Source organism: Musca domestica, unplaced genomic scaffold (assembly GCF_030504385.1).
Source record: "Musca domestica strain aabys unplaced genomic scaffold, Musca_domestica.polishedcontigs.V.1.1 11, whole genome shotgun sequence".
Taxonomy (NCBI): domain Eukaryota; kingdom Metazoa; phylum Arthropoda; class Insecta; order Diptera; family Muscidae; genus Musca; species Musca domestica.
Genome location: NW_026712133.1, coordinates 7368951 through 7382381, shown reverse-complemented (window position 1 = coordinate 7382381; position 13431 = coordinate 7368951). Strand labels below are relative to the sequence as shown.

Here is a 13431-nt window from a genome sequence, read left to right as displayed (position 1 = left end):
CCTCCCGATATTCGGTATTTTGATGATTTTAGCGACATTATTCACCGGAATTGTTTCATTTGAAACTCGAAGTAGATACTACAGCCTATGACAGAAAATTATCTGTGCAGGTCCACGTCTTCGTATAGCCCCCATATAACGTTACCTCCCGATATTCGGTATGTTGATGATTTGAGCGACATTATTCACCGCAGTTGTTTCAAATTTGGTATTTGAAGTTCGTAATAGTTACTACTGCCTAAGACAGAAAAGTTTCTGTGTAGGTCCACGTCTTGGTATTGCCAACATGGTACCTCCCTATATTCGGTATTTAGATGATTTTACATTATACATTATTCACCGATTTTTTTCCAAGATTCGCATTTGAATATTGTAATGACTTATGACAAAAGTTGCCTATGCACGTCACGTCGTCGTATTGACCCTAATATAACGGCTACATTCGGCATTTTTAAGATTTTAACAGAATTTTTAACGGATTTTTTTTTTTTTTTTTTTTTTTGAAAATTTCCGAATTTGTTCCATATGTTGGAGGGTATTCAAAGTTCGGCCCGGACGAACTTACAGCTTTCTTACTTGTTTTAAATCACAGGAGAAGCAGTCATGCTAAATGTTTTGATCATCTATACCATCTACCAAAATCCGAGACCACATCCAGTGTTTTAAACAAGAACCAAGTGTAAAATGAAATCTCTTATTACAGAATTCAGGTTACTTGCAATATATTAACTTAGAGCTTTATTTTTAAAAATTATGTTTATTATTTTCATATAATTTTTGAACACAAGATATTTTATGGTAGATTTCTCTGAAAATTACATTGAAGTTCTTTCAGAGTTTGCTGCATACGTTCAGTGCCTGGTTTTTGATAACAAATATTTAAACAAACAGACACCATATCCTGAGCTTTTCCAATGATCCGTCTCCTGTTTTTAAAGTGAATTAAATTTAATTACTAAACAATATAAAAGATTTACTGTTCTATTAATACCTTGATCGGGACCATAACGTATGTGCGTTATTTGATAATAAAGATATAACTCTTATTGACGACTGGACCAAATGCCATTCATTTCCTTCATTAGCCCAAATCCGTTCATTAATGGAGATCATCCTATAAAGAACAAAATAATAAATGACAAGGTTCAAATACTGAAAATGTTTAAGTGCTTATTAATATGTTTATATGGTTAATTTCTTTCAATACAATACACTCATTAATCTTCATTTTAATTCTTTATCATTGGCACCATTTAGAATTATGTATTACCAATTTTTTATGGTTAGAAGTTGCACTACCATATGATGCAAGGGCTATTAGTAAGGTCGCGTAAAAATGATTGAAGTTCTGTTAATATTTATGTCAATGCTTTCATACAACTAATTCACAAGTAGGATGATCTTTGTCCTTTGACTTTTTTCGATTTGAGTGTGCCCTATTTTCATCTAACAAACTTAATGGAAACATAAGTTCTGTTTGTTGTGTGAAAACAGGCGAAAAGAAACTAGCGATAAAAATGCATTAAGGAAATTACATTGACTGAAAATTTTCAAGTTTATGTTTCGAAATGAATGCAGTGTTCACTAAAATAGCTGTAACACATGCACCAGAGACAAAATCGACAATCCGGGAAAATCAATTACTAACACAATTTGAATTATTTTTATTTATTTGGATTTACTAATCATTTCCAAATCCACTCACATTGATCCTAATATAGGGCAACTCTGCCTTACGAACGTTACGTGTTTTTTGCACAGTTAAATATCTTCAGTTTGGTCTACAATGTAATCAAAATCGTCTTACAAACAAACAACGCTTGCAAAGCAATTGTGAAGCGTAAACTTTCCTCAAGTTTTGTTTTGTATTTTTGTGAAAAATGTCTGGAGAAATTCTATCGACGTTCATTAAAGCGACGAATGAAGCGAAATATTTATAAAGGAGGCACATGGTCTAAAAATAAGAAATATAAAGTGATCTAGTGTCAAGACAACAGGAGATAGGAAATATGAATAACCAGTGAAATAACATTTATTAAATTGCTATTTTCAATACAATATTCTACAATTACAATGATAATAGTTTTCTATTTGTTGCGCAAATAGAATTTTTTTTTATTTTAACCATACATGTTCCGTTTGATAGTTTTTTAGGTATTCAACTGTTGAACATTTATAAACGTCGAAAACGTCATATACATGTACACAACGTCGAAAAAGTAGAAAACGTTATCAACATTTAAATTATTGTAATATCCCACATAGATTTAGTTTTTTTATAGATTTAAATCGTATGATTGAATGTACGCTGATCGTAATTGGCACTTTGTGTATTCTTTTCATATTTAGCAAAGTTACACTATGTTGGATTTATTTTCTATGAAATAATTTTTTTTTTTCTTTATAAACGTCATAGTTTCTGGCAGGAAATCTAAATTAATTTAAATTGTATAACAACTTTTTTATATTTTATGATTAATTTTTACCGCAAATTTATACATTTTCGGATAAAGAATAAGCAAAACTTTTGATTAAAATATATTTTTCCGATGAATATATATGTCAGCCCTGTACGTTAAATTGATAAATTATTAACCTAATATTATTTACAACAATACTTTTTACAACAATACTTTTTATTTTTAAAGACTTCAACGGAAAACATATTAGTTTTCGGCTTGTATTGTAGGAACTTGTAGTGTTTTTTGTATGGCCTCTTCTTGAATTTCTCTTAATATTATAGATTTGGTGGAATCTATATTATTTTTTGGAACCCATTGGATACACATTTTAAAATGTTTTTCAACATCGCCAGGCTCAATTCTCGGTCGGTTGTTCTCCATTAATATCAGTCTCAGCATCAAACAAACCACATAAACGTTGAAAAATCCCCTTTCCATTTTTACCCTGATTGATGGCAGATCTGTATTTCCGTTTAGTTCCACCCACAGATCTATTAAAAACTCAGTATCTCTTTAGCCGCATATGCTTCGCTTATTTTCCTGGTTTTTAGAAACTTTGCTATGTTAAATTTGCCCAATGCTGTATAAACTGAATTTCGTGCATTAACAATTGGGATAATGCACGAATCAATTAGCATTAAGACACTTTATTCAAATTAAGTCTGCCGCCTGTCTAGGGCACGCATCTTCCCAAAGTTATTTCAAAGTATTTATTACACAAACAAAATTATTCTTGTACCGTGTATTTTAAAGTCCATATTGTTCATCATAGTATAATTCAATGACGATCAAAGAAATTAATATTTGTGATTTTTTCATGTTTCTGCCAAAATTTCCGACAGAATGAGTCCCATTTCGGAGTTTATGTCATATAGACATACATCCCACCTACGTTCCCAACCAATATTCTCTTGGGGATTACAAATTCAATAGATCAATAGAATACAAAATTTCCTTTTTGACCACACATTGGTTGGGAAAGTAGACTTGGAGGTACACTAATGTGGGACCTATTCTCAAATAAATGCCTATATGGACAATTATCTGTAAGAAGATTCCCTACCCCAGAATAGCCAAAATACAATTTTTTAGCCAAATCAATTGCTAAATGTGGTCAAGTCCAAGATGGACTACTCCGAAAGTTGAAAATTTTATGAGACGAGGTTTTCTACACCCTTAGAAACAAAGATGCCAAATAAAGGCCTAAAAATTAAATGTCGAAGACCACGAAAATAGTTTAAATCATGTGATGGTTATACCAAAACGTGATCATTTTTTGCGAGGCTGGTTTCTTCTCAAATTACCAAGTTTTGCTAAAATGAGTATGCAAAATATGCTTAAAATGTAAACTATACTTGAAATCGGATTGTAACCTTATCCGGCTGTCATATATCATGACCTGCAAAAGCGATTTAAGGTATCTTGCATTTTGAGTTCTCATTGGACGGATTATTGTCATATGAAAGAAGTAGGTCCAAGTAGGTCACTCATTATATTTTTAATATTATTCATTCAGAATTCAAAATAGAAGAGATATAATATGTCAAATTGAAAAAAAATCCAGCAAAAAGATTTATTCATTTACATTTTTATTGGCATATTTTAATTGTATGAATTGTCAAAATCCGCCAAGTCATTCAACTTGTTCGAAGAGTTTTTACAGCAAAAGTTTATAGGTCTTTCTATAGAATGTACTATTAATTTAAAATTCGATTCCATTGAATTTTTTTTCGATTTTTCTCCATTTTTTCCCGATTTTATAATTTTTGCAATGAGATCTCTTTTTTCGTGATTTTTTAGCGATTTTGAAAAAGTAATTATCTTTTATCTTTGTGTTACCGCGTTAAATTATTTCGATATCATCTATTCCGTTTCACCATCACATAATTCGGTACTATACTTCAATGTAACTTTCCTTTAATTTCGGTTCTCAAGAAATCACGTCAAATTGGTATTAATATTCGAATTCAGAAATAAAGTATAAAAAACACTTCAAATGTACATTCGAAAAAAGTAAGTCAAATGGAAAAAAAATCATGCTAAATAAAACATTACGATTGTACATTTCAAAAGTCAAAATGAAAATGTTCAAAATTTTAAATTTGTATGCGATTTTTTTGGATGTTATCAGTCCAGCGTTTCTTAATTTATTAGCTTAGTAACTAACACAACTTTCTTTTATATATATAGATAGATATATTTAGATTAAAAGTAGGCGTGGTTAGTTCTTCAGCCGCCAAATAAGTACTTAGGGTTGGATGAGAAGTCAACAGCATCTCGTGTAATCATCTTTAAACCGATATCTTCATTATTTTGGCAAATATAAGGATTTTAAATAAATCGAAATAGTGAGCGTAAAATTAGGCGTGGTCAATACTTTTTTCTTTAAAAACCTAACTCGGGGTATCACGAACGTTTGTATAAAAAATTATGCAATCGGTCCAGCCGTTCTCAACTGATTCCATTACCAAAGAAAAACAATTGATTTTTATATATATAGATATAATTTTGATGTTTTTTATAAATAAATTTTCAACCCAACATTAAACTTGTTTTTGTTTCACGTAAGGTATACAGAAATTATTCGAGTTGTTCGACTTATTCGGTTGATCGAATTATTCGAGCAATTTAAAATCGATCAATTTTTTAATCGAACAAAATCTAAACCCGATTAATTGAATACTCTAGTTACCAGGCTAAACTTTTTTAGGGACCATTCATACATAGCCTTCGCAAAACTGACGATAGAGTTTTAGATTTGATACAATCCAATAGTTGTACAAAATATGGGTCATGTCGGTCTACGTTTTAATATTGCCCACATATAAGGATTTATCACGATTTAAAGTATTTTTTACATTTTTCAAACTTATTTTGATACATTTTGGTAACTTGAGAATTTAGAAAGAAGAAAATACCCTTTCAAAAAATTATAAGTTTGGGCCCACGTTTGGTATAACCGTCATATGAAGGTATCCCTAAAAGCGTAATATGCATTCCACAAAAATGATTTTTGGTACCATATATCATATACAGCTCTTAAATAAGTGTATCAAATGTTGTCAAGATCGGTTTAGATATTGATATAGCTACCATATATATCCTCAATCGATTTCGGGTGAGTTGTGCACCAAATAGCCAATATCAGTCGAAATAAGCTGAGTTTTGGCATATCCCATCGACTACAGTCTAGAAGCAAGGACATTAAATTTGGAAAATCGGTTCAGATATAGCTGTAGCTCCCATATATATGTTTCATATGATTTGGTGTTTAAATCCCTCGCATTCGTAATAATAGTTCGCATTTATTGCCCGATCCAGATGAAATTTTGCACAAATTATTATTGAAATTGGAGATAATCGGTAAAAATGTACATATAGCTCCCATAGATATATTCGTCCGATTTGCCTTTTATTGTGCACCAAACGTGTTATATCAGCCCGTATAGTATGGAATTTTGCACATACAACCAAATTAGGCCTGAAAATTAATGTGCCACAAATTTGATCGAAATCGGTTCAGATATAGCTATAGCTCCCATATACATTGTTCATCCGATTTGTTATTTTTGTCCTCCGCAGCCGTAATATGCACTCTGTAACAACAATATTTGGGGAAATATATGAAATACAGCTCAGAAATGCCTTTGCTACATTTTATCGAGATAGGTTCAGATTTGTATATAGCTCCCATATATAACTTCGTCCGATTTACTTTTTATTGTGCACCAAACGTCTAATATTTGCACAAATGGGATGGAATTTGGCACTTACGAATTTCATTTACGATGATATAATGAATATAAAGAGGTACTGGTGAATAGGAAATAAATCATTAATTTTACTTTTGTTGCATTTTTTCTGACAAGGGATTCTTAACATCGAAAATACTTTTGAATTTTTCAAAATACCTCAAATCGGAAGGTTACATGGGTCGAACCTGGATTTAACTGTACTGAGATCATCGATTGCTAAATTAGAGCACATTTGGTCGACGAATATTAGGAGATAATATATGAGAGCTGTAACTAAATAATATATATATTTTTTTATTTATTATTTTATTTTTATTATATATATAAAGATTCCTAGGAAGTTGGAATATATACATTTCGTTTAGGTATAATAAACATTCGCCATTTTGCATATTTTTGTTATAACTGTTTACTATTGGTTCCTCATTAGGCATAGCCCAAATTTAAAAGTACGTTGAGATTTTAAACTTTTTGATGCATTGAGAAGTATTTTTTAATCAAAAATGTATAGAAAATATGAAAAAATTTTTCGATTTTTTTTCCATTAAAAATTTTTAATTCCAAGAGGCATTCTGAAACAACTCGATAAAAATTCCATATCAGAATATAACAGTCAAATTTTCAGTTCCGCGATTTTTTAGAGGCTTTTCTCAATATTTTCTTTAGTGAAAACGTTTCCACTGTAATTACAAATAACCAAAAGAAAATTTGAAACAAATCGGCCATGCAGTTCTCAACTGATGTGTTACTATACTTTTTTAAATTATATATAAAGGTTTAAAGAAGTATGTGTGGCCAGTTCCTCTGACCCCAAACAGTTACCTAGGGTTGGAGCGAGAGTAAAGAATACGTCATTTGGAACAGGTAACTTTTGGAACAGGTAACTTTATTATTTTTGGAAAATATTAGGATTTTAGGTAAATCGAAAGAATGGGCGTAAAAGTAGGCGTGGTCACTTCTTCTTTGCATAAAAATCTAACTCGGGGTAGGCTGAACATTGAAAAAAAAATATCCAAATCGGTCCAGGCACATTTCATTTTTACCCTGATAGATGGCAGTATCTGTATTTACGCTTCGTTCCCCACGTAGATCTATTAAAAACTTAGTGTTTCTTTAGCGGCATAAGCTTCGCTTATTTTCCTGATTTTTAGAAACTTTGCCATGTTAAATTAGCTTAATACTATATAAACTGAATTTCGTGCATTAACAAAGGGAAGAATGCACAAATCTATTTGCATTAAGTCACTTTATTCAAGTTAAGTATGCCGCCTGTCTGGGGCATTAGTAAGCTAGGGAAAACCAGCTACAATAAATATCCACGCATCTTCCCAAGGTTATTTCAAAATATTTATTACACAAAAAATGCGTTAAAATTTAATATATGACTGAAAACTGTAAATAATTCAAAATAGTAGTTTATTATATAATTCCTTATATTCCTTACATAAAGATCGAAGAGGATTGCTAAGTTTATTTGTTAATTAATTAATATATTTCTCTCCTTTAGAGGCGAGATTAATAACCTCATAACCTGGCTGTGGGTAACAAATGTAACATATCGGATGAACAATATATATGGGAGCTATAGCTATATCTGAACCGATTTTCAAATTTGACATACTAGCTTCTAGACTCAATTCGGTCGTAAGTGCCAAATTCCATCCCATTTGGGCAAATATTAGACGTTTAGTGCACAATAAAAAGTAAAATCTGAACCTATCTCGATAAAATGTAGCAAAGGTATTTCTGAGCTGTATTTCATATATTTCCCCAAATATTGTTGTTACAGAGTGCATATTACGGCTGCGGAGGACAAAAATAACAAATCGGATGAACAATGTATATGGGAGCTATAGCTATATCTGAACCGATTTCGATCAAATTTGTGGCACATTAATTTTCAGGCCTAATTTGGTTGTATGTGCAAAATTCCATACTATACGGGCTGATATAACACGTTTGGTGCACAATAAAAGGCAAGTCGGACGAATATATCTATGGGAGCTATATGTAAATTTTTACCGATTATCTCCAATTTCAATAGGGTTCGTCCTTGGGCCAAACAAATAATTTGTGCAAAATTTCATCTGGATTTGTGCAAAATTTCATAAATGCGAACTATTATTACGAATGCGAGGGATTTAAACACCAAATCAGATGAAACATATATGGGAGCTACAGCTATATCTGAACCGATTTTCCAAATTTAATGTCCTTGCTTCTAGACGGTAGTCGATGGGATATGCCAAAACTCAGCTTATTTCGACTGATATTGGCTATTTGGTGCACAACTCACCCGAAATCGATTGAGGATATATATGGTAGCTATATCAATATCTAAACCGATCTTGACAACATTTGATACACTTATTTTAGAGCTGTATATGATATATGGTACCAAAAATCATTTTTGTGGAATGCATATTACGCTTCTGGGGATACCTTCATATGACGGTTATACCAAACGTGGGCCCAAACTTATAATTTTTTGAAAGGGTATTTTCTTCTTTCTAAATTCTCAAGTTACCAAAATGTATCAAAATAAGTTTGAAAAATTAAAAAAAAATACTTGAAATCGTGGTAAATCCTTATATGTGGGCAATATTAAAACGTAGACCGACATGACCCATATCTATCGTAAATTTTGCGAAGGCTATGTATGAATGGTCCCTAAAAAAGTTTAGCCTGGTAACTAGAGTATTCAATTAATCGGGTTTAGATTTTGTTCGATAAAAAAATTGATCGATTTTGGGGTGTTTCATTTCTTCCATTAATGGATTAAGAGTATTAAATTGCTCGAATAATTCGATCAACCGAATAAGTCGAACAACTCGAATAATTTCTGTATACCTTACGTGAAACAAAAACAAGTTTAATGTTGGCGTGAAAATTTATTTACAAAAAACAACAAAATTATATTAAAACATAAAAACAAACGCAAAATAATAATTCATATGAATTAAAAAACGCTTAATAAAATAATTAGGTACATACAAAATGAGATCTCTTTTGCTTAAAATGTTTCTAATCAGATCTTGTAAACTTAATATGCATTTTTATATATATTTAGTCATAGGCCCAGTTGTGACTTTAGCAGATGTTATTGGTTCTTCATCTAAAATGGCACATAAGTTGCATTTTGTATTGTTTCCATCTTTTGTTAAATGTTGCCAAATCAAACACATTTTTAAAGAAAAAACTATTTTTATTTGCACCATTTTTGTATGTTATATTAAAAGCTTTGACAATGTGTTTTCCTTAACAAAGGTTTAAATTAAAGTTATATTTATTTCATATAGAAATTCTGAAATTTAACCATAAACTTATGTGTAAACAAAACAAACACACTTGAACAAAAATGGGTTGAATGTGTTTAAAAACAAGTGTTAATCAGAATTCGGCGCTAGTATTCGTTTACGCCTTTCGCGTTTTTGCAAGCCGCCATCGGCTAGACCAGGCCAACAGCGCCGGTATTACATTTATATAAAAATAAGAATTTATTTGAAATATATTAATTTGAAATTCTCCGATTAATCGAACAACGATTAATCAATTGGATACTCTACTGGTAACCCAAAACCCTTTTTTAAATTTTGTTATACTAATCAAATACTATCCACTTAGAATTTTCCCACCCCCAAATTAGCTGTTCCCCAATATCGTTACTAGCTATTGCATAAAACAATACCAGTAGTTAACGTATATTAAAGGTTTCCGATAAATTTTCAGAGGATATGAGTCCTTTTCTTACTAGATTTCAAATTCGCTCTACCATTTTGTATAGCTCGCATATTGCAGTGCCTCTTTATATTCGGTACTGCATTGATAGCAGTCCCAATGAAAAAATCTGCGAATACATCAATTTTTTTGCTATCTGACGATTCATACAAAATCGGAATGGCATCTTGGCAAAAAAAATTCGCGAGAAAATATGACACTATATATATATATATATATATATATATATATATATATATATATATATATATATATATATATATATATATATATATATATATATTCGAATATCAAAATAATAGTACATTCTATTGACAAACTTCGTAAGGATCTTTAAACATTTGATATAAAAAAATCCAGCGAACAAGTAGAAGATTTGTTTTTATTTTTGGTGATCTAAGGGGGTTACAAAACCTCTTCGCCTACAATTTGCAATTGGTCTTGACCACATTATCAATTAATTTGACTAAAAAAATGTATTTAGACAATTGAAATTGACAATTGAAAATTTGACAAATCGCGTGAATACATGATACTCTATATATACACTGGTGGCCAAAACTAAAGCAACTGAAATTACAAGGAGAATGAATGCCCTGTAACTTTTTCAAAAATTAAGAAAATGAGAAAGTTTTTCTTGTTTTAAATTAGGTACTTTATTCACTTTTTAAAAACCTAAAACATAAAAACAAAATTCATTTTTATATAAAAAAATAATATATAATAATATATATAAAAAAAAAAAAAAAAAATATATATATATATATATATATATATATATATATATATATATATATATATATATATATATATATATATATATATATAGTGTCATATTTTCTCGCGAATTTTTTTTGCCAAGATGCCATTCCGATTTTGTATGAATCGTCACATAGCAAAAAAATTGATGTATTCGCAGATTTTTTCATTGGGACTGCTATCACTGCAGTACCGAATATAAAGAGGCACTGCAATATGCGAGCTATACAAAATGGTAGAGCGAATTTGAAATCTAGTAAGAAAAGGACTCATATCCTCTGAAAATTTATCGGAAACCTTTAATATACGTTAACTACTGGTATTGTTTTATGCAATAGCTAGTAACGATATTGGGGAACAGCTAATTTGGGGGTGGGAAAATTCTAAGTGGATAGTATTTGATTAGTATAACAAAATTTAAAAAAGGGTTTTGGGTTACCAGTAGAGTATCCAATTGATTATCGTTGTTCGATTAATCGGAGAATTTCAAATTAATATATTTCAAATAAATTCTTATTTTTATATAAATGTAATACCGGCGCTGTTGGCCTGGTCTAGCCGATGGCGGCTTGCAAAAACGCGAAAGGCGTAAACGAATACTAGCGCCGAATTCTGATTAACACTTGTTTTTAAACACATTCAACCCATTTTTGTTCAAGTGTGTTTGTTTTGTTTACATATAAGTTTATGGTTAAATTTCAGAATTTCTATATGAAATAAATATAACTTTAATTTAAACCTTTGTTAAGGAAAACACATTGTCAAAGCTTTTAATATAACATACAAAAATGGTGCAAATAAAAATAGTTGTTTCTTTAAAAATGTGTTTGATTTGTCAACATTTAACAAAAGATGGAAACAATACAAAATGCAACTTATGTGCCATTTTAGATGAAGAACCAATAACATCTGCTAAAGTCACAACTGGGCCTATGACTAAATATATATAAAAATGCATATTAAGTTTACAAGATCTGATTAGAAACATTTTAAGCAAAAGAGATCTCATTTTGTATGTACCTAATTATTTTATTAAGCGTTTTTCAATTCATATGAATTATTATTTTGCGTTTGTTTTTATGTTTTAATATAATTTTGTTGTTTTCTATAAATAAATTTTCACGCCAACATTAAACTTGTTTTTGTTTCACGTAAGGTATACAGAAATTATTCGAGTTGTTCGACTTATTCGGTTGATCGAATTATTCGAGCAATTTAATACTGTTAATCCATTAATGGAAGAAATGAAACACCCCAAAATCGACCAATTTTTTAATCGAACAAAATCTAAACCCGATTAATTGGATACTCTAGTTACCAGGCTAAAATTTTTTAGAGACCATTCATATATAGCCTTCGCAAAATATACGATAGAGTTTTAGATTTGATACAATCCAATGGGTTACATGTAGTTGTACAAAATATGGGTCATGTCGGTCTACGTTATAATATTGCCCACATATAAGGATTTATCACGATTTAAAGTATTTTTTACATTTTTCAACCTTATTTTGATACATTTTGGTAACTTGAGAATTTAGAAAGAAGAAAATACCCTTTCAAAAAACTATAAGTTTGGGCCAACGTTTGGTATAACCGTCATATGAAGGCATCCCCTGATTTTAGCTTTCCAGGTCCTTGGCCATATTTTTAAATAGATTGCCCCATATTTGGCATATTGGTCTCTAAGGGTGTTAGAAAACCTCTTCGCAGTGTAGGTCAATGTTTTGGAGTAGTGCCATTATAAAGATACGTCCCGATTTAACCTATTTCGGGGGTCTTGACCTCATGTTTAAATTAGATTTGGCTTAAAATGTGTATAAAAGTGTAAAGTGTAGGTATATATTTTAGTCCCTTAAAACAGTACGATGTTGTCAAGATCGGTTCAGATATGGATATAGCTCCCATATATATCCTCAATCGATTTCGGGTGAGTTGTGCACCAAATAGCCAATATCAGTCGAAATAAACTGAGTTTTGGCATATCCCATCGACTTCAGTCTAGAAGCAAGGACATTAAATTTGGAAAATCGGTTCAGATATAGCTGTAGCTCCCATATATATGTTTCATCTGATTTGGTGTTTAAGTCCCTCACATTCGTAATAATAGTTCGCATTTATTGCCCGATCCAGATGAAATTTTGCACAAATTATTTGTTTGGCCCAAAATGAAAACAAATCGTACATTATATAAAATTAACAGAAAAGAAAAACCAATTGACAAAGAAAAAAATCTTCAATTTGTTAGCTGGGTTTTTTTATATCAAATGTTTAAAGGTCCTTACGCTGCATTTAAGGCATATGTCAACGTAATTGCATCAACCATTAGAAAATTGGAGCAGCTTCGTGCTTCGCAAAAGCCATCCAATACGTCTTCAATTCAATCGGTTCTTTCGAACTCTGATCATTTATCCCAAACAAATCCTCCATCGAATTTTAATTTCAACTTTTCTAGTACTCCTGGAAGAGATACCCCCCATCCTGATGATATTCTCTCGTTTTCTGGTGTTTCACATCAAACGGGAAGGTCAATTGAAGTTTTCGCTTCAAAACACAATGTTATATATAGTTTAAATCTTCCGCCTTGCGATATTGATGTTTTAACGGTGATTTTCTTATTCGGGGATCTTTTCTCGGAGGATTATATCAACAACAAGCGGCTTAGTAACATTGAAAAAATATATTACTTGCTGAAAAAACTAGTGGTGAAGCAAAAG

At 30.8% G+C, this 13431-nt stretch overlaps 1 protein-coding gene across 5 annotated transcripts in view; it reads right to left on the bottom strand.

Moving 5' to 3' along the window:
• Positions 1-705: 705 nt before the first annotated feature.
• The window catches only part of LOC101898679 (nuclear pore complex protein Nup154), a 177308-nt gene continuing 164582 nt past the window's right edge, over positions 706-13431 (bottom strand). For all 5 annotated transcript variants that reach the window (XR_009344012.1, XM_059130342.1, XM_059130358.1 and 2 more), the window contains 2 exons: positions 992-1114; positions 706-926 (listed from right to left, as the gene is read on the bottom strand). Coding sequence is in view for 4 of the 5 variants with exons in the window: in XM_059130342.1 (XP_058986325.1) it covers positions 794-926; positions 992-1114 (256 nt within the window). In the remaining variant the exon portion in view is untranslated. The remainder of the gene's footprint in view (positions 927-991; positions 1115-13431) is intronic.